General features: G+C 35.6%; 1 protein-coding gene across 5 annotated transcripts in view; it reads left to right on the top strand.

The window, feature by feature from the left end:
* PIBF1 (progesterone immunomodulatory binding factor 1) overlaps positions 1 to 26,300 on the top strand; it is a 107,151-nt gene that overhangs the window by 60,463 nt on the left and 20,388 nt on the right. For 3 of the 5 annotated variants that reach the window (XM_017731612.1, XM_017731613.1, XM_008631640.2), the window contains exons 11-16: positions 1,912 to 2,077; positions 5,318 to 5,468; positions 8,930 to 9,020; positions 14,135 to 14,237; positions 16,009 to 16,139; positions 25,188 to 25,272. In XM_017731612.1, coding sequence (XP_017587101.1) covers positions 1,912 to 2,077; positions 5,318 to 5,468; positions 8,930 to 9,020; positions 14,135 to 14,237; positions 16,009 to 16,139; positions 25,188 to 25,272 — 727 coding nt within the window. Of the gene's footprint in view, positions 1 to 1,911; positions 2,078 to 5,317; positions 5,469 to 8,929; positions 9,021 to 11,396; positions 11,446 to 14,134; positions 14,238 to 16,008; positions 16,140 to 25,187; positions 25,273 to 26,300 lie in introns of those variants that run through there. The other 2 variants (XM_017731615.1, XM_017731614.1) reach the window with 2 other exon arrangements.

The raw sequence follows: 26,300 nt of genomic DNA, 5'->3' as shown, positions 1-26,300 counted from the left end.
CTCACGCAGCCAGTGAGGAAACTGTCTTATTCATGCATTGTCTATTTACACAAACATGGATGTCTACAGTGATTATCAGGGGCATCATAATGACACCTGTTTGTTCTGTTCAAATTAATTCCAGTGAAAATGCTTCCTCTTTGAGCTTTAGAAACATTCCTACATCTGAAATCCTCAGGGAAAATATTTGAAGTAATCCCCTTGTTTTTGTTAAACACTCTCCATCCCACCTAAAGATTAGGTGCTAAATAGGGTGGAATTGTGTTGCAACTGTTATTTGACAGATGACAGCTGACACGACAGCCATGCTGGGTTAGAGTAAAGGTTCATCTGGCAATCCTACAGTTTGTTGTGATGTGGCTTCAGTGTGAGAAGTACCATCGTGCATGTAATGGTTCTCAAGGACTTCTCTGCTGCAAGTTGTTCAGTATTCTCTCAAATAAGTGTTAATTTTTAGCATCCACAGCATCTTATGGTGAGGAATTCCACAGCTTTCGCATATGAAGAGCAATTTATATTTGTTCTCACTCTGCAACATAAGATGACTTCTCATTCATCTATTGGAAAATACAGTTGATTACTATCTTCATTCTCCATGCAGTTCATGATGTGACAGGCCCCTTATTTCTTCCTTTTCCTTAAACCATCTCTTTTCCAGGCTGTAGAGTCCTAGCTTGCTTAAGTGATTTGTTCCACACAGTGCAATTGTGTAACTGTGTGATGTTGCTGGATGTCAAAGGTAATCCTTCCTACCCTTCTCTGATGCTCTGAGACTTCTGTTCTTTGTGAGGTGAGGTACTAGAATGGTTGTCAGCATTCAGTAATGCAGTCAACAACATGGAATTGCTAAGTGGCACAGTGAGTTCTGTATTATTTATTTCTTTCACAGTAATTTCCAAGATGTTTGTTTTGACCATTATTTAAAACTGAACCAAAGTTTTAATGGTTTTATCAAGTATAATAAATTCCAAGATCTCACTTATGAATTAAAACAGTCAGCTAGGGGTTTATCATTTTATGTATATGCTCAGGAGCATTTCTAAAACCTGTGATTTACTTTGCATATATCTCTTTTGAATTTTTTCGTATGTTACTTAATGCTAAGATCCATTTGATTTTCTCCTGTTCTTCACATCACCTGAATTTTCAACTATCTAATAATATAGTATTCCATCAGCAAACTTGTTTATGCCTCGTTTTTGAGATCGCCTATTAAGTAGAATGAATGAAAAAAATAGATGAAGTCCGCTTCTAAGTGGACTATTATTTGTCACTTAAAATTACCTTATAGTGGTTTTCTCAAAATTTTACTTCATTTCTGCTTTTTGAGAAGGATCTGTGATTCTGAGTGACTGTGGAAATTAACACCATAGTGGTCTGACTTTTCTTCACATCTTTGGGTATGGAAAAAAGCAGTGTAGCTGATACCCATGATACCTCAAAGGATGCACTATTAAAATCACTGATGTCTAATGCCTCTTCTCCCTATCATGTGTAACACTTGGTGGTGAAGGGGGGAGACAACATTTCATCAGTGTCTCTCTGTTGAAAAGACTTCAGTGCATACATTTGTGTACCAAGAAAATTGATCTGTCACTTTAAAAATAAGGAAAATAAGGTATACTTTATGGTCATTGTCATTTGATTCTGCATTTACAGCATATTTAGAAAAGCCATTGACAGAGTTTTCCATCTACTGTGTTGTGTTGTCATTCTAATATTGAATTTTCCTAATGATGTTTCAGATACAGGTTACAATAGTTACATAGATAACCATACTAACACCTATTAAGCTTTTCAAAATACTGTATTAATTTTTGAAATTTATACCTGTAATGAACAGAACTAGGATATATTCTAACTTTGCTTATTTTTGAATCATCAACACTTATTTTTTCATTTTTCTTTTAGGTATAGACAAATGCAGCTTGGCACAGAAAGCAAAGTAGCTGAACTTCTTCACCAAAGTAAGTTAAAGTCCTTTGAAACTGAACATGTTCAACTCATGCAACAAGAAACAGCTAAGAATCTTTCACAGTGCCAAATGGAATGTGAGAAATACCAGAGAAAGCTGGAGGTATGTTATATGAAGAGACTTTACGGGGCATTACATAGTTGTTTTCAATTAGAAAATAAAGTGGAAAAGCTTGGGGGAAAAGGAACAACATGGCATGACCTAATTAGTATGTCCAGCAAATTCTGCAGAAGCAGGATCAAATGACAAAGCTTACTAAATTTGATCAGTTTAATGGAACACAAGACTAAGGGGAGAGGAAAAAGCAAAACAATCTCTCATGGAAAGATGTTAAAGACAGCACCTCGTTCATGTGGGGTATATTTATCTGCTTGTGTTACAAAGCTGCTTATGTCAGTCTGTGTGAGAACTGTAGGGAGAGAAGAAGACAGTTTCACCAGAACAAGTATGGTGAATTCAGTATCATCATTTGCAGCTAGGATCTGTAATAGCATTGTTACATAATAAAATACTTTTTATTGATATACAGCTCTGGAATAAATTTTTACAGCTGAAAAAGTCAAGGGGAGCATGGTGTATACAGCATTGGAAAGACCTAACCTTGCTAGTCCTAGTGTGGTGGGTTACCTTGGTGGGGTGCCAGACCCAGTCACTCATTCCTCCTCCTGAAGAGGATGAGGGTGGGCTAAATAAGCTTATACAGAGCATGGTTTGATATAAAGATAGGGAGATCACTTGCCAATTACCATCATGGGCAAAACAGATTTGACCTGGGGAAAACTAATTTCACTTACTACCAATTCACATAGGTTTGGATGGTGAGGAACAAAGACAAAAAGTAAAACATCTTTCCCCACCTCTTTCTCTTTTATTTTAACTTCCCTCCTTCGTTTCTGACTCTTGTACCTTCCACTTCCAGAGCAGTGCAGGGAGGGATAGGAAATAGGGGTTTGAATCTGTCCGTAACAGCTCCTCTGTCATGGTGTTTCCTCACACTTTTTTATCCTACTCCAGTGTGGATCCTGCATGGCCTGCAGCTTCCTTCAGGAGAAAATCTCCTATTTGGGGGCTCTCCACAGGTTGTAGTGCCTTCTGGGGATATCCACCTGCTCCAGCATGGGGTCCTCTATGGGCTGCAGTTGCAGACATCAGCTTTGGTGTGGTCTTTCATGGTCTGCAGGTAGGCAACCTGCTTCACCATGGGCTGCAAGGGAGTCTCTGCTCTGGCACCTGGAGCACCTTCTCCCCTCCTTCTCTCACCTCGGTGTCAGCACCGTGGCTCTCTCTCACTTTTTTCCCCTCTCTCCTCACTGCCATGCAGCATTTTTGTCCTTTATTAAATGCAGTTTCCTTGAGGTGCAGCCCCCTTGGCTGAGGGACACAGCCTGGGCACCTGCAGCCAGTGCACCCGTTTATATGGGCTTTAACTACTTTATTGTCTTTCAAACATACGTATCGTACCCTGTTCACTTATTGTAGTCTTGGAAATGTGAGTGTTCCACAGAGAAAGCTTACTTTAAAAGAAAATTTCTTCACCTGTCCAAAGTTAGTCCCAAAATCATATGACAGAGTCCTGTTTATGAGATTTAAATGAGATTGGTAGTGTATGTTTCAAACAAATGTCAAGATACAAACTGGACAGAACAGAAGAAAGTAACATCTATGGCAGCCTTTGTTTTTTGGGGAAGGACGCCAGTCTTCAGGTCCCCCCATTTCTAGTGCTGAAGCTGCCTAAGTTGTTTATGAAAAGGAGCTATAGAGTGGAAACAGAATTAGAGAGTTTTAGATAGACTGTAATTTCTTCTTTTGTCTGTATTGGGACATTCAGATTCTGGCTGATGAGGTTAGTTGTGGTCACAAGCACTGGGAGTCCCAGTTTTGCTAAACTTAGAGGTTGCTAAACAGATTTTTAATTGCACAGACATGTCCAGACTTGGAGAATGTAGTTCAATTTGAGTTATATTTTCATTTTCTTTGTGGAAATTTTTTTGATCTGGTAATAACTCAAATATTTGGCATTCAATTCTACTAACACTTTTGGCACTTACTTTTTTTCTTTAGAGAGACACTTAAATTCTTTCATTAAGAAATATGCACTTAAGTACTCTTTCATTAAGAAATATTCTTGCAGAATTTAAATATTTGATGTCTGAAGCTTTTACTTTGTTCCTTTTGACTGAATGCTTGGGGTTTTTAAGTTTTCTTTCTTATATATAGCATTAATGTACTAAGGTTTTTTACTTACCCTTACAAGACATTGATCTTTATTAATAGTGTAGGCACTAGCGGGTCAGCTACAGCTTTCTGGACTAACTCTTGCTTTTATTTAGGGCACAGAGTAGTTTCTCTTGATCAACTAGGAAACAGATGGTTTATATGTCGCCCAGTTTTGACCTATACATTTATTTCTTCTGTGACACTAGACTGAACTTTTTATATTCAAGTGGCTTGTCTCTAAGCATTGTGTATTATTTTTTTGTGGTTTTGACAGTGAGTCTGGTATTACTGCTCTGCACACTGTGCATATATTTCTGTATCTCAGAATCTATATTCACTTGTCATTCTGAATGTTGGTGATTTTTACTTAGGAAGTGAATATGAAATTTAACAGCAGTACCACTTGGTTTTTACTTTACCTGTTTTGGTGGGATTTTTTCTGCAATGTATGTAGATTGCTACTTTACATACCAAGGATTTTCTTGTTCCACTTTGGTGTGTATTTATTTGGTCAATGTTGTTTCCTATTATCAAGCATTACATCAAACTTAAATTATTATACAGGCCTTCATAGCTGTTAGTTTTGAATATGGGAGTTTTTTGTTGAAGCTTAGTGGAATAAGTATTGACATTAGTCTTGAATGTTGATGGCATATTACCTTTTATTAATAAGTAAGTAATAAGACTTGTATAGCTTTAATGGCAAATTTTTGTATTTGCATTCTGTGAAGGAATCTTCTTTTCATAAATTGATGACTGAAATCAGCATCCAGTTAAAGCAACAAAAATGATTGCATTTATGCTATTTTGACTGCTGTATCTGAATTTTTTTTTGGTTGCTACCTGGCTTTTCCTAGGTTTCCTTTAAAATTCTTGTAGCTTTTTCAGCTTCTTAGAATTACTAAAGCCTCAGCAGACAAGCCTAGGACCTGAGAGTTTAATATGTGCAAGATAGTATTATTGAAAGAATAACTGCTTTTTAAAGTATTTTAATCTTTGCTGTGCAAAACTTGCATCAAGTATTTAGTATCTTACTGCTCCACATTTTACATGTATTATATTTTGCGTCTTTCAAAAACAGCTGTAATGCTGAATCCCTGATCTTTCCATTATTCATTCTCACAGGTGCTTACGAAGGAATTTTATAGTCTTCAGTCTTCTAGTGAAACCCGCATTATTGAGCTTCAAACACAGAATTCTGAGTTTCAAGCAAGACTAGATACTTATGAAAAACTTGAAAAAGAGCTTGACGAGATAATACTGCAGACAGCAGAAAGTAAGTTCTGTCACAAATTCTGGTTTATCTGTAGGTGTTTCTGGCATTACGATATCTTTTTTCTCATGGCACTTGGAAAGTCTTACAGCGCCTGTCATTCTTCTTCGTTATGCCTGACAAGTAAAAGGCAGTAAAGATTTTGATAGAAAATATTAATGACAGGTTTCTAAATGTACCTGTAAATGTGTATCAAACATCCATATGTCTGAGTTTGTGCTTATTGAAAATCATCTCAGCATTCTGTCATTTCTCTTTTTCTTATTCTAATAATCCATTATAATTAGATACAGTCTTTAGGATTCTTCTATTATTTAAATACATGTTAAGTGTTGGGAAGCCCTCTTAGTTGGTAGGCAAATACAAGTTTTATATTTCAGTACAGTGATTAATGTGAATTTTATAACTAATTGGAAGGGGGAAAAAACTCTTCCTTCTGTTGAATTAATAATAATTAGACATTAAGTAGTTACTTGTGGCAGCTCAGTCTGTTCCAAGTACTAAACCATGGATTAAATTCATACCTGATTACTCTTGAAAATTTTTGTCTCTCATTAGCAAAAATTAAAATGTTCTCAAACACAGCAAAATTTGTGAAAAATCTCTATTCATTTGGTTCTCAGCCTAAATCAATCCACAAAGCAAGTAATTTCTAATTTGAAACTATGATGCTAATCTTGAAATCTTTTAGCCTGTGTGTAAACAGAGTAGGACATTCTAAGATTTAAGACTAACTCAACTGTCGTCTTCTCCTTTTCTCTTTCCTTCCTCCTTCAAAAAATAGTTGCAATTTATAAAGTATTCCAGATAGAATATTATTGTATACGCTTTATATGTAAACAGTAGTGTATAGCAAAGTGTGCCTTATTACCAAGATGCAGTGATGTTAGGGTATCTTTAGTAACCAGACTGCACATGCTTTATTAATTGTATGCCCTGCAGCCTTTATTAGAATGGCCTGGCTACCCAGAGGTTCCAGTCTGACCATAAGCATGTTTGCTGTATACACGCTTCTGTTGTAGTCAGTCGCATGGTTTTTTGAAGTGTGTATATATATATTTAAACTTGCCTAAGGAGTGTTTATGTATTAACACAGAATTTTTGGACCTTACCTTCATTTTCTCCAAGGAGAAGGTAGAGTTCAGAACACTGGGTTTTGTTTACAGTGGTTTACATTTTCTTACTCATCTTGGCACAGCAGTGAAGTTTTTTACCAGATCATTCTTAACTTCTTCTTAAATATCTCTTTTCATTACAATTTATATTCTATGCTATAGAATGCTGAAGAAAGGGAATTTGCCAAATGAACTGTTCTTTTAAAATGGAGTTACTTTATTTTCTGATTTCCTCAGAGAAAAAAAGGAGTTGCAGCTTAGTATTATTTCAGTGTACTTTTTATTTAATAATGAACTTGCTATTTCAGTGCATTTGATAAAGAAAGTTAAGATTAATACTAGATAAGGCTAGTATCTTAGGAAAAACAGAAGAAAAAAGTATTTTTTTTAAAAAAAACACTTTGAAGGACAAAACAGATATGCTTGCTCCTGTGTCTCAAATTATGCCATGATAGTTACATGTTATAAATAGCTAAAGGTAGAAAGATAATTGAAAGGAAACATAATTATTTTTCAAATTGAATGCATAATGGAAATACTTCAGTCTGTCTTTCGGGGAATATAATTTAGACTGAAGCATTATGTGGAAGACAATTAGAGTTTTCTACAAACTTTAGTGATCATAAGGATTAATCTTCATTCCTGTGGTTACCTCTTTATATTTAAATACCATATAATGTTTTTTTCTTCATCCTGAGTCATGAAGCCTCTGCTGTTTTACAGTATTGAGGGATGCCAGTGGGGGTAGGATTCTCTGGACTTTTTAATAAACTGTGTATTTTTTTACACGTGTGACATGGCTTTTGTCATATAATACATAAATTTTTAATATATATATATAAATTTTTTTTTTTCCCTTTGGAAAATATGCATGTGGAAGAGATCACTGAATTTTTACTGTTACTCCCTGATTGTTATGCCTCACTTGATTAATATTGAAATGACATGAAACAGCCTATTCAGGAAGCTATCAAGAATTTATATAGCCACTTCTTACAGCACATGAGAGGTTTCCACATGAATAACAATAGTAAATTTCCTTTGCATTTGTCTATTCTTCGTTTTCAGGATAAAATCTTCCTGTTAGAGTATTTCTGTTGTAAACCAGTTGTTCAATTTTTCTCGTTTCCATTGGTTAGTATCTTTCTAAGAAAAAGATTGAACTTCTCTGTATCCTCACAATGGCATGTCTTTGCTGGGTAGCATAAGAAACTGTCATTTATAAGTGTCCTCTAGCTTGTAAAATGTATATTTTACACCACAAAGTCAGGTGAAGAGCCTGGAATGTTTTAAGAGAAAAGAATCACACACTGATACAAACCACTACTTTGATAACTACAACATTTCCAATTTCTTTTGCGTTTGTCTTCATGGTATGACATTTACTGGACACTGCTGACAGATCTGAATTTACAGGACAGGATCTTACTGATGTTTTTCTGAGACTTGTGACACTGAATATGTAACCAAAAAGAGGGGTATTAACAAAGGCAGGTTGAATTATTCTTTATGTTTTTCTGAACCAGAGGTGTTTACAGCACTGAAGAATTCCCTGTCATATTTAAGACAGCTCTGAAGTTCTGCTGTCTTTGTAGTGCCACATCAGTAAACTTTTTCTGTCACACTTACTGAACTTTCTATATTGTTTTTAATATAACTAGATATGTGACTTACCACAGGTGCTCTTCTAGAGGCTTTTCACTTTCTAAATGTGTTTTAAGAATCCTTATTTAAAATAGCACTACAAGGGTATTAGACATGTGAGAACAGAATTTACAGCATTTTGCAGGTTGTTGAGAAATGAAGGTATTTCTGATTTTGAGGCACTTGAGCATTAAGAAAGATGAGTCAGATAGGACTCAAATCATTTCCAAATTTGTTTCTCCTGTTACCGGCGATTTGATTCATCAAAGCTTTTGTGTGGTGCCTGGGCTGGTGTTCACTTGTTCTCTCTCTTTCTCTCACACCCCTGCCAGTCCCATTTTTTCTCGTTGTCCCCCTTTATCCCTCCTCTCGGTCCCCCTCTCTGCCCCTGTCTACCTCACACATAGGCTTCTCTTTTTTCTTTCTTTTTTTTTTTTTTCTGGCCCACTTCATCTTACAGGATAGAGGAAACCTGAATTTATATTAATCATAAAAATAAAAAGTGTTGTAGGTAATTAAAGTGTGGCACTATATTTAATGGTAATGGTGAAAAAAATTGTTCCACTTAAGTCCAGAAGGTTACTCCAACTGAAAATTTAGCTTCTAGAAAAATGTTTTTGTATGTTGAGCTGTAAATGGAATTGCTTAGAAGTTTGTAAGTTCTGGCACTGTTCTTCAACAGCACCTTTCTGCAATTTTTTGCAGTGGAAGATGAAATTGAAGCTGAAAGGGTTCTCTTCTCATACGGATATGGTGCTAATGTTCCTACAACAGCCAAAAGACGACTAAAGCAAAGGTAAAAAAAGTACCTAATGAATTTATTTGTTCAAGATAAACTAAATGAAGATAACATGCATTACGTATTGTATTAGTGTCCCAGGGTTAATTTCCTCTTTTTACCGTTTCTTTTCTTCTTTGCTTCTATTTCGTGAGTTCCTTTACTCAGAGTTTGAATTAAGATGCAGGAGACCGAGAGTTCATCTTCAGACTTAGTTGTTTATTATATCTTATCTATAACACAGCTGCACAGAGTGTGCCTCCAAGTTTAACAAGGTGGAAAATGGCCGTGAGTTCTAACTTCCAAGGCTTTTTAAGGTGTAAATTACCCAACCAAGTAATTTTTATTTATAATCCAGTAACTAGCTGTTCATGACCCACAGTCCGGTTTTCTTAATCCAATACCAGAACCCTAGATTTGTGAAGAGGAAGGAGAAAGGAAGAAGAAGATCCACACCCAACATCCTCCATATTGTTACCTATATCCCCTAAACCTAATTTTTCTACTCCTCTATATATTCCACCCAGTGATATAACTTTTAATTACACAGCAACAATCTCAGCATTATCACACAATTTAGGGAGCCTTTCCCAGGGTTTCAGATCAAATACAGTGTGCTTCTGAGGATCACTGCCTGTCTGAAATTCTCAGAACCCAGGGTTCCAACAGTTTTGTCTTCGAATCCAGCCAGTTTGATTAACATAAAGAGGTTTTTTTAATGACTTAAGTATACAGGAATAGATTGAGGACGAGGACCTGTTAATGTCGTTGATGCATATGAATGAGCATATACATATTTTTCTAGGTCATTTTAAGATCTCTTCTCATTGACTTTCAGAAATATTAATTATAATTGTATAAAACTAAGCAGCTGTAAAAACAGATTAGTTACATTGTTTACATTTGTGTAATAGGATATGCATTATTAATACCCTAAAAATCATTGTATTTAATAGTAAGACATATCTGTCAGGATATTAACAAGGATAATGGTTCAGAGCATCACTATTTTATCTTCACTAATACAGGATCTGATTCACGTTGCATTTTTTTAGTTTGCTCTGGTTTGGCCAATTTGAAAATTTGATCAATATATTAAAATGATGCATAGGTGAAAAATATACCTCTTGATCATAGTCATTCTGAACTAATAAATTTATATTATGCATTGTCTTTAAGAAATAACACTGACATTTGAATGGCTCATTGTGAGCCTGTGTGTTGTGGCTATGACTCACTTGTCCCACGCAACTAAGAACAGGGTAAGAGGAAATGACTTCAAGCTGTGCCAGGGGAGGTTCAGGCTGGACAATTTCTTGTTGTCAAGCATTGGAGTAGGCTGCCCAGGAAGATTGGTGGAATCACCATCCGTGGAAGGTGGCATTGATGCCATGAAGATTTTTGCCTTTTCTTTTATACCCCTGTTATACCTTTTTACAACTTCTGTACTCCTAGTGCTTTTGCCTACATTCTTGGACTTGTTTGCCAAGCTAGGAGACTAAACATTTTAGAAGCTTCGTAGCTAGGGATCAGTGTGCCCCAGACACCAAGGTCCTCTCCAGAACACATTCTGTAAACCAAGATAGAACCATCCAGGGGAAGGTTCCTTGGGGAGGGGGCTCAGTTGAGCCTCTCGTTGGGGAATCTTTGATAGATATGCTAATTAGTAAAACCTATAAGGTTATAACCGATGTTGGGGGGGTTTAGAGTGTGTCACACAACGGACACACTCAGTGGGGTGCATCTCGATGCATATGACCTGGACGTGTACACCTAAGGATCCTTAAAATAAATACCAAGGTAAAATCCCTTTTCCCCTTCTAACCGTGTATGACTCTTGATTTTAAGGCCAGGAAAAGGCATCACAATGGTCTAGTTGTCAGTGTGGTGTTCAGTCTTACGTTGGACTCGATGATCTTGGAGGTCTTTGCCAACCTTAATGGTTCTGTGAATGTGGGTTTATTTAAAATACTTATAAACTGTAACCACAGAATTTGTTGTTCAAAATTAGGATGGTGGTTCTCATAGGATTAGGTTTATTCCATGGAATATGAGTCTGCCTACAATTTGATCAAATGCAGGAAATCAGCTGCATAATTTGTGCTACTGGTAGGCTTTGACCAAAATGAGAAACTCCACAGTCATTGGTGGACACACCAAGAAGAGTATAAAGACAGGGTGACCATGTATCACAGCTTCACAGGGTACATTTCTAGCATTCAGAAGCTGTAATAGGAGTTTTTGTCATTTACAGCTGCTTTTTACTGCAAGTATTTTGTTTAGTTGTTTTTGTCTTCTTAACCCCTATCTTCTCCATAACAAAGGATATTTAATGTCAAAAGTTACCAATCAGAACTAAGGGCAAATGATGGTCTATTCATATTTTCAACACAGATTTATGGGCCACATACTGTTTCTTCTGCCCTATATATTCGTTTTTCAGGTAAGTGTTGTTGATGTGATTGTCAGTCAGATTAGACCTATTGTGCACTGACTTACATATTGCTGACAAAGATCTTATATAGTACTTAACTTTGGCATGGCTTAATTTGCTCTTTTAAGCCTCTTCAGATTGTTTCCTTGTAAGATTTGTCTTTATACTGCATAAAATTGAAGAAGAAGGAAAACAGTGGGGGTGAGGAGTGTGCAAAAAGGCCTCCATAACCCTGTTGTTTGTCTGGTTTAGAAAACTGTTGAGAGTTCTGTAGCACCATTTCCTAAAGCTTCATTTTATTCCTCTTCTGTCAATAGTTTGGGCACTTCTCTGAGTTTCCGCTTAGATCCTTCTTTTTCCCCACCTTATTAGATTCAGTTTAGATTATTTGCATGTATAAAAACTCTGGTTAAATCTCCTTTGAATGCTGAATCTGATGATCAGGCCAAGATTTCAGATATGCTTGGAAGACACTTTCTGAGCTTAGAAGCGGCTCTATGAGAATGACTCATGTACTCCACTTTTGTTCTAAAAGGCATTGACTAATAAACCTGGCTTAATCCTTCATAATAGTGTTGGAGACTTCATAAACTTTCTTTATCTTTTAGAATTTAAAAGATTAAAAAAGCCATAAAAGACTGTGTATGGTTTACCTGCTGTTTTGATTCAAGGAAAACTGCCATGCAGAAAATGTGTGTGATGCCTTTGGCTGCCAAAGTTTTTAAAAGCAAAGACCCTGACACCATCCTCTATGTTTAGAGCCATTAAAGAAACACTGATAAGTTTTCTGCTCTCTAGGATTGCTTAAGGAAAGAGAATATATTACAAATGTGAATAATCTTCTTTCTGGAGTCCACTACCTGCTCTTTAATCTCAGACTTCTGGGATCCTCAATGAAGAGCTCTTTTAATTTCACATCATGCACTTCAGTCTCTGATAGTTTGTACAAAACCCACCTTTTCAAGCAGTGTGGGGTCTATACCTCTTTGCCCACTTGCCAGAAACAACTATTTCATTACTTCAGATGTAGGCACTGTATATCCATAGTACTAAATTAGGCATGCCTGGGAACACTCTGAAGCATCAAGAACAAATGGCCTGTAGTAGTCCATTTCCATAAAACAATTCTCAGAGTAGTTTAGGCTACATGTGAACAGTGTACTGGCAGTGATTTCCTTGCCCATGCTGACTTGCCAGCTATGCCTAGGAACTGCTTGGGAGGTGTTAATGAGAGAGTGCAGAACACTACCAGGATGACTCTGGTGGTTTGCTAACAAAGAGTTCTTGAGCACCACATAATTTTCTAGTATAGTTGGAATCAAATGTTTCCAGCATAAGATGTCTTTGCACACCAGTCCCTTTGTACCTTTGCTTTAAATTTAAACTAATCAAAAAACATGCTGACAAGTATACTTGAAAGATGTACTTGTGTTACCCTTAAATATTTCCAAATTCAGGTAAAATTCACTGAATAGTTGTAGCTGGGAGAATTATGATGGGCTGCATTCCTAAAGTTGTCATGGGAAGGTATCCAAGTTTTCCCTTACACTCTAATAGCTACTAGTCAGAGAAGTGGTTCCTTTCTCTTTTGTACTAGATGAGATTTCTGCATGAAAGAATATGTTTATAACACAGATGAAGAATATTAAGACTTCTGCAAAATCTAAAAGTGTATTCCATTTTATTGAGGAAGAGATGGAGGTTATGACTGGTCAAATTTTCAGATAAACTTATAGCACTCAAAGATCTCAATTTATGCACTCTAAGCCTGAGCCTCAGGGTAAATATACTCTCCCTGTAGTCTGCTTTAGACCACTTACTCTCTCACAGATTCTCTGTTATGGTTAGGAACTGTGTGTGGAGTTACTCAAGAACCACCTGGATGCACTCCTGCACAACGTGCTCTGGAGGTTGGACCAGATGACCACTGTGGTCCCTTCCAGCCTTGCCCATTCTGTGATTCATAAGAGTTTGGAAGACTAGGTTAGATGCATTAGTAGGCTCTGCAGTGCATATTGAATCTTCCCATTGAGGCCTATGGACCTGTGCTCTTGAATGGATAATAAACTCTTCATTTCTGGACATGGAGCGTGCAAGATGTTGAGGATCTCATTTTTTAGCTAGGTTGTTTAAGTAACTCAGTAATCATTTCTCTTCAAAGTGGATCTGTGACTCTACATAAGAATTCATTTAAAACGAAATTGGCAATAACATTTAATTATTTAGCATATTAAATGTCAGACAAAACAATTTTGCCTTTCTTTTGAAAGGGATAAAATACTACATTTTTCAGTGTTTTACTGCAAAACGTATATTAATGTGCATTTTTAAACAATTATTTAACTTAGAATTAAAGTGATTCTGTAAAGCTGCTAGGAAGTAAATAATCATAATTAAATGAAGTATTTTGAGAGTATTACTGTAGTTGTGTAGTATTGGACAAATTATATAGGTAATTATATAAAATATTACAACAGCTTAACTGTGTGAACGTTATTTTTGTGCTGTTAAATTTTGTGATATTTTCACTGTTTTTCTAACTTTGACCATGCAGCATGTTTAACTATGTGGTTTATATATGTTAATATTTAAGCATTGGTGAAAAATTAAGGCAATCAAGTCCTGAAGTATAAATGTGAGAATTTCTTTTGCCTATTTTGGAAAAAATTCAAGTTGAGCTTGCTTTTTATTGGCACAGTGTTCACTTGGCAAGAAGATTACTGCAGCTAGAAAAGCAAAACTCGTTGCTTGTAAAAGATCTGGAACATCAGAAGGAACAAGTAACACAGATTTCACAAGAGGTAAATCATTATTACACAAAAATTCAAATCTGTAGAAACGTTGCGGAACAGCTGTTCATAAAATGAAATATTTTCTAAACAGTGTTTTTTATCTATTTGATGTTAAAAAAATGGCCTCATAATTAACCAAAACTCCATGACAGAAGTTTTCAAAGAAGTTTGTAATTTGTTTTGCAATTAATATTGAAAGAAAGATTACTTTACAGGCTAAACAAGAATGTGAGCCAGATGGACGTTTTGATTTCTGAACAGAAGAACAGCCAGCCAAGCTAGTTTGTTCTGTTTGATACTTAATTGTTCAATGAATACATCACTAGTTTTTACACAGCTCTTCTCTTAAATCACTTTTGAAGATATTTGACAAACCTCAGCTTGAAATGTCCCAGACTTAGGGCAAACTAATTTTTTAAAAAAAATTTAAGGTTGTCTTTTTGTTTTTCTCTTAGGAACGAAGGGACAACTAGGTTTGCTATTAGATGTTGCCACCATATGGAATTTGTAGGTTTGCTATTTCAGGAATGTGGTTAACAGTTTGATTTTTAAAGCCATGGTAATTACAAATTAGAATTTCTACATCCAAGTACTTCACAGAGTACAAATACTTGAATTTCTACATATGTTTAAATTACATTAATTTTATAAATTTTATATGTGTATATATATTATTATATAGATTATTTCAGTGAAAGATACATGAATAGTGAAGTTTGGGGGATTTTTTAACCAATACTACAATTTTTTATGGATTCTTAAGTATATCATAGTAATTTCTATTTGACTAAAACATATTCTGTCAGGTTTTTACTTGGAGACATCAGGAAATTGGTGAATTCTTTGTTATGCTTGGTATTCTTCCATATCACTATTCTTTATCTTAAATCTTCTTGGGTTTCACTTCCATACGTTCCTTACCCACAGTAGTTTTATATTTGCTTCTAGATCACTGATGAAAGACTCGGTATCAGTGACCTTAGTTCAAATTCCTGCAGAGTTCCACAGGAACTTCTTCAACTCATTTTTATCTTACCATTAAATTCTTGATCTTTTATCATATAATTGTATAGTTTAAATCAGAATGCAATACAGTACAAAGTTAAACATTGGTTTTTTATATAAAGTTCTAAAACTTCTCTTTGCTTCATTACGTGATTTTTGCTCCAAGCTATTGTCTTCCTTGATTTTCTTTTTATTTACGAACAAACCAGAGATCTTGTAGACTACAGCATGCTTAGGTAGTCCATTATTGTTCTTTTGACTGACAGTTTGTTCAGTCATCTAGATGAAATCTAGAACATAGATAAAAAGCTGATGTAAAAGTGATTTTATCAGCTTTTCTTTTGAACTTGGATCAAATACTTGCAGTGTATTTATGATACGACTTTTTCAGCTTTTTAAAGGAGGAAGGAAAAGACCACAGTAAGCCAGTAAGACCACAAACAGAGGAATTGACTCTACTTACTTTTTTAATCAATGGAAGCTGTTAGACTAAAACTCTTGAAAATGCAGATTAGGGAAGTGTAGAGAGTGGTACCATTATTGAAGTGAAAATAGCACACAATTAGAACAGAAAAGTGAGAAGATAATGTACTAGTTATCAATTTGAAGGTGGTGTGCTTCCTTTTTTGTGTGTGTAGTAACAGGTTTGGAGTTTATATTAATATGCAATCGGTAAAAATCAATAATGTCCAATAATAATTCAATAATAATCAAGTAACTGTGCTTTATGAATTACAAAATTTATAGTAGTAATACTTTTTTTTTTTTTTGGCAGCTTGACAGAGCAAATTCTTTGTTGAACCAAGCACAACAGCCATACAAATACCTCATTGAAACTGTGCAACAGAGAGATTCTCAAATAAGTCTACAGAAAGAACATATTACACAACTTGAAAAAGATAACAGGTAATTAAAATCACTGATTCTTGTTTTATTTTCTCTTAAACTGAATGAAAAATCACTTATATTTTTATCATTAGAAAAAAAATTATGTTGTCCACAAAGTTGAGATGTTAACACTCCATGATTGACCAACTCCAGTCTTCATGCTGGAACTGTAGCACTTGTGATTTCTATCATAATGTCAGAGAAGGGGAATTTAGGTTTGGAAAAGTACCTATGACAGGTTTAAAGTGAATTTGGAACTGAGAAGAGCTCTCATGAAGTAGAGAAGAGTTTAGAAGAGTAAAAGGAAAGAATGACACAACAACTGTACAACAGTAAAAATAAAGAAATAAAGTCAGGGAAAAATAATAGAGTAGTCCACCAGCAAAGGGTATTTCAGCCATAATTAGAGCATATTCTCTAGTGGAGAGTCTCTGATTGGCTGCTGTATCCATCTGTCAGAGCTCTCTGTCCACTGAGCAACTTCCCAGCATTGTACAGCTTTATAAATTATGTTTAGCACCTGATTCCCAGGTAAGCTGTTATAAAATAATATGTCCCTTGATTTTCAAGGACGTTGGTAGCCGAGTCCCACTGCTCTACAGAAGAATTAGCATTTTAAGTATTAAGTGTTTTTGTGGTGTCTTGGTTTAGGAAAAGCAAACTATTAGGAGGCATTACTGTGATTCTATTATGAAGCAACTACATAAAAAATACAGGGTTTTCCAACTAATCTACTGAAACAATTAAAATAAAAAAAACAGGATTCACCCTAGCTAATACTTAATCTAACATACTGTCTTACATATGTATATATTCAGAGGGTTTTGATGGTTTGGGATAGTGCTTGTTATGCCTTGAGGAATACCTAAAAATGCTTATTATCCAAGCAAATCTATATATGAATCAGTAAGTTTATAAATAAACTGAAATATTCATTCATACTTCCTGACAAGATGTCTTTCACTGGGCTTAACTTTGATTCAGTAAGAATAGATCTTTTTTTAATTCCAGAATCACATGTTTTTAATACTGTCCTGGACTTATTATATACAAGAAGCACTTCAAAGACAAGTTATATTTTTCCAGGAAATGACAAATCACAATGTTCTCTATATACAGTGTCTTACTTTCCAATTGTGAAAAATATCAAAGAGTTGGTCACAAGCAAATTAAATTTTTGGATTATGGTAATAATAATGGAATGATTTCATTATTCACAAGGTAGTCCAAAAGTCTCTCAAAAGGAAGAAAAAAAGGGAGTAAATAGGTGAGGTCATTTCTGAAAGTGTATGTTTCATGCTTTAAAATATGAAAGAATTTAAATGAGTTATTAACATTGATAATCTTGAGTTAAATGGCTCATTGCCAATAATCTGTATGCCCAGATATCCTTCCTAATTTTTCTCTACAAATTAAGGTACCTAAATTAGAGACTTAGGTCAACTTTTCTTAGTAGTTCATGGAGGAAGTGACATCTCCAAAGCATAATTCAGATTTTGGGTGGAGTGAGTAATTTCCTAGAGATTCCTTTTACTGCCCATTAACTGTAAAGGAAATTTTTTGCATCTTAAAGTGCCTCAGGTTAAGAAAGAAAATGGATCTGCCCAACAGTGTGAGCATTCATGTTAAACATACCAGCAGTACTCTGCTGTGGGGAGCTAGGGTGTACTCACCACTAGTCTGTGTTTCTGTAAATGAAAGTGTGACCTGACAAAAAATGTTATAGCAAAAAAAGTAACACTTACTTTGCATATCAAATATTTTGGTTAGAAGGTTTTTTCCTGTATTTTCAATATTTGTTTTCAATTAAAAATAGATTTTATTCCACTATCACAAGTTTTCCTAGTTTAATTGGCCAGAGAAATTCTTGGGAACAGCCTAATGTCTTAGGGCTTTTTGTGCATATTAGTAGTCCCTAATTTTGCTATTCATAGCTCCACATTTAAAAAAAAGGTCCTGATTGGTTAGCTGATATTCCCTGGCACACATGAGAAATCATAATCTGGGATAAAAATGATAATGTTGGTCATTTGCTTTCCCATAAATGAGAGGATGGTTAGAGGAAGGGATTTCTAACCAGAGAACCATTGCGTTCAAGAAACTTTTTGTCATGAAGATTACCTTTTGGAATCTGCTGATGACAGTTTTAAATTAAAATACCCCTTAGGTGATTTCAAATTACTCCCAGCTATTGCAGAACTGAATCAGAATGGGATTTAAGTAAATTAATGATAATCCCTACCAAATACATGCCAAGTGAAGCTCTGCTGGATCAAAAGATTTAGCCCACTGTTCCTATCCCTCTTAGTTTATTAAACAGCATTTTGTTGGTTTGTGTGTGGAATATTTTTGAGAGGATGAGTTCAGAGAATTAATGCTCCTCAAGGAGAGCCCTAAATTCTGCAGATAATGTTGTTGCTATTAGAAAAATACTAGTGAAAACACTAAACATGGTTTATGAAGCCTGGTTTCTCTGTGTCTCAGAGCTGAGGGGAAATTTTAATACTTGTAAAAACATTCAAAATGAAATTTTTCAACCATTACTTAAAATTAATAGTTATTACTTCAGTTAGTTATTCATAGTCATTCAATTAGCTATTAGTAGTTATTACTTCAATTCTGCAACAGCCTCTAAATTGAGGTTTAATTTGTGCTACAGTTACACCAGGTACATTATTTTTTAGTACTTTAAACACAATAATGCATTAGTTTTGTTTCTAAACAGCAATTTCACAAGAACCAGCTAAAAGAAATATAGTGCTTGAATTCTTGTTTTCAGACAGACCTTTAAAAATACTAGTGATTTTTTGGATACTTTTTTTTTAATCTCATATTTGAGTACCAGATTGTAGACAAATTAATGTAGTGTTGATATGCCTGCATCCTGAGAATCAAGACTGAATATTTTATTTATCCTTACAGCTGCCCTGTGCTTGATCATAATTTTCCTTCCTTCTTGTTTAGTGTGCAGATTCAATGGTGGAGGGGTGTTCTTTTTGTGTTGTGTTTTTATCTCATCTGCTCATCAAGAGAGATGGTTCTGCATTATGTAAATCATGGATTCCCCAAGCAGAGCAGGCACATCTGTGTTATCAGTGCCAGTGTTCTCTATCACCTCCCACTTAACTTGCTTGTGGAGCAATCAGCAAGGACTTATTTGCAAGTGAATTTACTTTTTTAGTCTTAATCCGTAATTGCCTTCTGTACACAGTGATCACGGCCAATAATCTTTTTAAAACATACTCCTGGCGTGATTTGGTTCCAGCAGATTTCCCAGGATGATGAGTCAGTACTTTCTTGCAACCTATAAATGTTTGTAGCAACCTGCATCACTTTGTATTTCCATGTTTTAAGAAGTTTGTTGGTTGCTACTGGGTGTGAGTTTGATACTTTGACAAAGTAGGCTTGTTGAATCAGCACAAGAGGAAGACAAGTTCGAGGAAGGCTATCTATGACAGAAATCTCATTTTGGATGTTCTTGGGCCATATCTTCATCAATTTTTCCTAAAATGGCCTAAAATCATTTGTATAATGGTCCCTTAACAGGCAACAGATGTGTTCACGATTCTCCACACTGAGAATTCTATTGCAGTGTCATTTCTGACAGCAGTTACTTCTGCAAGAGGAATGGGAGAGATCTGGACAGATCATTTTGATACAGTAATTTGACAAGTCCTGAAGACAAATTTCTTTCCAGCATGGTCTTCAAAGTTCACTTTGACTAGAGCAGCTTAGCTGCCTTCATCCTTAAGCATCACACCTCTAGAGCTAAGGCTGTCTTTCAGAGCCTTCAAATCAAAATGTCTTCCTGACTTGAAAGGACCGTTCAAGTGGTGCTCAAGGTTGCCTGTGTCAGTAGCTGTCAGACTGAATCACAGAGTGGTTTGGATTGGAAGGGACCTTTAAAGATCATCTAGTTCCACCCCCCTGCCATGGGTAAGGACAACTTCCATTAGACCAGGTTGCTCAAAGCCTCATCCAGCTTCTCACTGAAAGGGGAGAAACAGTCAGAATACTTACCAGACAGAATTAAAGTCTTAAAGTAGTATATTCCAGCAGAGCTGGAGATACTTTGTTGGTTTGCTGAGAAGTGTGCCTGTTCTGGACATCTTTCACGCAGCTCTGTGGGTCTTTAGCCATGCCTTCATAAGAGCTGCAAGTGCTGTTGTGGTTGGAGTAGATGCTTAGCTGAGCAGCTACCACTGCTGTGATTTGCATGAACAACTTAGGGACCCACCACCAGCTTATTAAAGGTGTGCTGAGACCGCTGTTTAGGTTCAAGTGTGAAAGCACAAGCATATTACCACTCGAAGATAGAAGGAGAGGTTGTTTAGGGGTAATGGAGGCTCTTGTCAGGTGTTGCCCACATCAGTGTTCACTACCACTCTCTTTCCCATCCCTTAGGATTCTCCCAGGCAGGCCATGGGCTGTGCTGGCACTTGGCCTCAAAGAGAACTTGGTTCTGGGAGCAGAACACGTGTGCTTGTGAAGTGAGCCATACACCTGCAGATACGTTTCGGATATAAAACCTCTGGTCTTGAGTGGCAGGGCATGTGCAGGGTGAATTTATAGGTGGTCTGCATATCTCAAAATACTCTGTTAAGTAACTTCTTATTTATATTAGACCACATAGCACTCTTGTTAATAAAAGTAAATAGTGATGGTTAATAAGAGCAGTGCTATGTGTGAGGATGACTTCTTGCTACTATAAAGAAATCTCTCTAGCATACAGTTCTTTAGCCAAAATTGAAAACACATTTAGCACTCATTTTGAAAAGAAATGCTTATAACTATGTCATGCTGTGGGAAAACAAATCTCTGAGTTTCATTCTTATGTGTGTAGTGAAGTAATTGTAGTTTTAGTACATAATTTTCTGCTAAAAACATCCAGGTTTATAAATAACTGGAGATGTTAAAAGGACTTCATTCATAAAGAGAGGGTATTTATTTTAAACACAGTTACTCAAATTTCTCAGTACCAATGGCTGGTTTTAAAAGAGGTTCCCTTACCCAAAAGCACTCCTCAAAAGCCTTAACTGTGTGGCAAATCCAGAAGCCATAGAAGGATTTTGCTCACTAAGAAGCTTTGTACTGAAATGTTCCTTACCTAAACATTTTGGGTTCTCTAATTGCCATCCAAACATAAAGCTCAGCATAGAGTGTTAGATGAGTTTTTCCCATCAAAGAATGGGCAATGAGCTTTTTATGAGAACATTACCATTCTGTGAAATATGCATCATCTATTCCAAAAGTACTGCAGCTTACCTGAGAAATGCTCCAAGCAAAATTTGTAGAAATATGTCCTTTTTTATACATTTTCTGATCTGTAATACAAGTTTTTTTAACTAGTTATTTTGGGGTTATTTTTTTAACAATTTGGAAAAGTAATTTTAATTTGGACACTTCATGGATATGTTTTTAAGCCTCCTGAAGCATTCCAGTTAAAGTCATTAAGCAATACTCTGCTAAATCTGTTTAAAAAGATGAGCTGTGGTTATTTAGCTGCACAATGAGAGATCACTGATTTGTCATGTATTCTCTCTTGCGAAGAACTTTTATTTACAAAACATCTTATACCTCCGTTTCTAACTGTGTGACTTAAGAACAAAATTTGACCTAGACTAATAAATAACTGCCTGCTTTGAGCTATTCATCTGTAATTTGCAGGCAGGGGATAGCTTCACTATATGGCTATATTATATATTCAGTTATATGTACAAAACCTTTACATATACTATTTGTATTTGGTTTTTTCAGTGGTAATATTGTATCTGAATATTAGATGCAAAACATAATTCCGTATTGGACTATTCAACTTCATTCTGTAAGGGCAAATTAACAGAAAGGCACAGTCCTTATTTCTTACAGCATCTGGAGTACACAGTTCACTAAAAAAGAAACCTACATTTTTTTTCAAACTGAATAGAAGTAATAATAAAATCCAGTACTATATAAACCCATGTTTATTTTGTGTGTCCAGCATAAACATATTATTCAGAATATCTAATTATAGATGCTTCTGAACAGGATAGTAACTAGTATATTTACACTTAAGCATTAAGATGGTTTCATTGCCGAAACTGAAAAGAGTTTATAAGGCTGAAGTTCATAAGTATCCATTCTGTAGAAAAATCACGTAACCTAAAAATGTCTTACGTACGATACCCAAGCTGCCTTGGCTTTAGATCCTCAGTGAAGCAAGACAAAACAAGCCAGTGGTTGCTATGAGCAATGTGTATGCATATGACAAGTGTATTTTATGGTAAGCCCTGCATTCCTGGTACCTGGATTCAAACCTGGCTAGGCTTTAAAAGCATGATGGAATGAAACTGAATATCCTCCCAGACAATGTGGTTTCTTCTGGAAAAGCACACAGAAAAAGCAGGACCTGCACTGCTTTTCAGTTAGTTCTCCAACCTGGACTTTTGGGGCCACAGTTACATGACATCTCACAAAGGGCACCTTCTCCATGCTCAGGGTGAGGCCATCAGTGACCAGAGCTGTGGAGCACATCATGGTCCTGTCTTTTTAGATGAAAGTTACAACCCTTGAACTCCAGTGTGAGAAGCTGGTTTGCCTAGACTCACAGATAGTGGCTTCGGAATCATAGCAAGACACTTGAGGCACTCCATCACCAAATGGAGCATGCTTGCTTTCAGCTGTAGGTCTCCACTGTACATGGTAAATCAAGTTATTTTGGTGATCAATGTGAAATATAACCATTAAAAAGACTCCAGTGTCCATCCAGATCAGTGAAGGGACCTTATGTGGTGACAAATTGTCTAGTACCAACAGAAAGAGTAGGTTACCAGGATGTGGTGAGGGAAGGATGATCCTTCAACAACAGTTCTCACTTAGGTCAGCTAAAACAAATTGTGAAGCTGCTCTCTGATTTTTTACACTGCCAGTCAAAACTAGACTAGCTTAAACTACTCTTTGGTGGGAGTGTAAGGCAGGTTAAAGCTAGAACCTCTTTGCTGATAGACAAGATGCTGGTTCAGAACATTTTAAAACCAGGGACTGACATGGTCAGTCTTCGTCCCAAGATAGAACTTTTGAAGTTATTTCTGTTTAACCTTGTCATATATTATCATTCTGTCTGGTAACTACTTCTTTTTCTGTTAAATGTGTATTTGCCTTTTGCAGTATTCTTTCATAAGTACATGAATTACTCCCTTCTATCTACATTGATGGAAAAGCACAAGTATTGCAAAACTACCAAATCTGAAGTCTGCACATGCTTTGGTAATTCTGTATCAATATGTATGACAGAAAACACATCAAGTGCTACTGAATACTGTAGTAGTCTATGTCCTATATTTGACTATAAACAAAGAAAATTAGTACTGCTCTACATGGATCACTCATGTATTGTTTCAGAAGGTATAACTGGTATAAGTAGAATAGGTTCTGTTCTGTAGATGAAACTGAACCTCAAACATGAACTTCTGGTTCAGTCATGAACACTGATGTTTGTGCTTAAGTCAGTAAATACACTGCTTGTCATGGGAAACTTGTATTATTGCTTCTCAAATAGCTTTGTGAGCCTCTTGAAGGATTAGTTTATGTTCTTAGGAAATACAGAAATCCAAGAAAAAGCAACATGTAAGTTACAACACATGAACCCAAGAAAAAGAAAGTACCTAAGGGGAAAAAAAAGCAATTTCATCATGATTAAAAATGTGACAGAAAATAAAACTCTTGAAAATATTAAAATATTTTTATAGTTTTTTATAAATATTAGTACTTTCCTTTTAAATTGTTGAAACAACTGAGCAAATTGGCAAAAGCATACATTTTTTTCTGAGAATTAATGAATGCCTAGAAGGAATTGACAATCATAATTTACAATACAGGGCTTGCAAGGAACTGCCAGAAAATCTCTGGGGCAAAGGATGATGTTGCTTGTTTGAAACAAGCGGATGATACATGGCCAATTAAAGATTGATTCATTTTGTTGATCATTTTGGGATCAGATACTGGAAATATTACATAATTTGTGTTTGCAACATATGTAATTGCCCCATTTATAAAATTTTAATATATTTGCTTTTGAACTCCTGACCTGTTTCCAGTATTATGTATTTGCATTCCATATGCAGAATTGCATTTTTCATAGTTGTTGGTTTATGTTACAGTTAATATTGTATAACCTATTTAGTTAAGTCATGCTAATGGCATATATAACATGTCTTCCAAGAAAATATCTGTGGCTGCTTTAACAAACTAGATTATGTACTGGTGTTATGCATGCATTAGTCTGAAATTTAATGTTAGAAATTGATGCTGGGGCTAAATATGAAAATACATTTAATTATTATAGAGCTGCTGCCTGGAATCACAGTGTGTATGCTAAATATTTCAAATGCTCATTTTCTATAACTGTGAAAACAAAGAATTATTAAAGTTAAACTTTATATTCTACTATAAAATCATGCCTTCATGCTAAATCAGTTTTCCTGCTTGGTTCATAGGACAAACTTGATCCCATGCATTATGCTGGAATAAAAAAACTAAAAGTAACAAAAATACATTTACAAATTTGGCAGAAACTACACAGCTGAAAGGGGAAGAGCTGGATGTTTTTCTTCCTTGTATCTGCTATTTTCAGAATTCTAAATACAGTAGTATAAAAAGAGTTCATACAGTGTGCTATTGCTATTGGCTAATACAACAAAGAAATCCACATTTTGATATGGAAGTGTAGATATAAGGAGTCTTACTTTGCTTGTAAAATAATCTCATTTTGCCTAGAAGAAACCAAGAAATGATAATAGAAGATTCTGATCATTTAAATTACCCTTCAGAGAAAAAAAATAAAAGCATTTTATGAAGGCTTTGAGTAGTTTTTGACTAAAGTAAGGTGTTGTGTGTATCAGTGCATTTAGGCCCATTTATAAAAATTTCAGTGCTTGAATATAGAGAAGGATCATTTGATACAATTACTTGAGCAGATTTTTATTGTTGCCAGTATTTAACTTCAGAAAATGCTTGTTTCAGCCAGAATACAAGATTAAAAGAGATTATCTGTTGCTATTACTGCATTTCCTATCCTCTTTTTACCAGTCTTTTAAATAAAGAAAAGACAGCTTTGCTGCGTGTCAAGAATCAAATGGCAGCAGATTTGGAGAGACTTCTAAATGACCGTGAGGTAATCTTCCTCTTTTAGCATTACTACCATCAGTGCACTTTTTCGCTACTGGCCCTTAAACCATGGAGAAAAAAATTATTTACTTTGGTTTAATTTGTTGGGGTTTCCTTGTCTGTGTCATTTTCAGCAACACAGGTGACCATGTCTGTCAGATACTGGGGAGGGTCTCAGTTGTACTCTCAGTTGCTAAATTCTCTCTGATGATTTAGTGTCTCTGTTCTTCCTTTTCTTTTGCCTTGCAAAGTGTTTGGTGATTGCAAACATTTAACAAGAATCTAGATAAAGACAACAAAATTGATACACATGTAATCTGTAAGGCCTACATGTGCCACAGTATGCCTCAGGATCTCTTCGTGCTCCCCAATCCTTGCAGCCAAACACTGGACCAAAGCACTGTGCAATTCATTTCCAATACACTCCTTTGAAATCCTTTTCAACTCCAAAATAGGGGTATGGGAGAGGAAACAAAACGATAGTTGCACAGTTTTAGAGAAGAGTCGGGGTACTTTTTATGTACTTATCTGAGTTTCAGCCAAGCAAGGATCAGGGCACTACTGAACTGGAATACACTCCAGGATCTAAAAGTGTGCAAAATTATGCCATTTAGGGAACCCTAAAGGCTCTTGTCAAGATTTTTATGTGAACAATCTTAAGAGACTAATATGTCATGGTGTATGAGAGAAAATCTGCAGATTAAATGTCTAAAACAAAGGATGAAAATAAATGAAGTTTACTGCAGAAATCTGAGAATGTGAATGATACCACAGAATTTTCTGAAGCTAATGAGTACTGAATATATAAAACCAAAAGCTGACCTGAGCAGCTATTAAATCTTCTCCCAGAGCTGCTGAAAAATTTGGCAAGGATTTGCAGAGAAAATACAACATTAACAAATCAAGAACTATGAATATGAGGAAAAGCAATGCAAGTTATATATACAGAATGATGGGACCTAGGTACCCAGATACCCTAGTTATCTATTCAAAAAGTGATCATAGAGTTATATCAATAGCTCTTTGGCAACATCT

Source organism: Corvus brachyrhynchos, unplaced genomic scaffold, assembly GCF_000691975.1.
Source record: "Corvus brachyrhynchos isolate BGI_N302 unplaced genomic scaffold, ASM69197v1 scaffold71, whole genome shotgun sequence".
NCBI classification, from domain to species: Eukaryota; Metazoa; Chordata; class Aves; order Passeriformes; family Corvidae; genus Corvus; species Corvus brachyrhynchos.
This window is presented reverse-complemented; position numbering and strand designations above follow the sequence as displayed.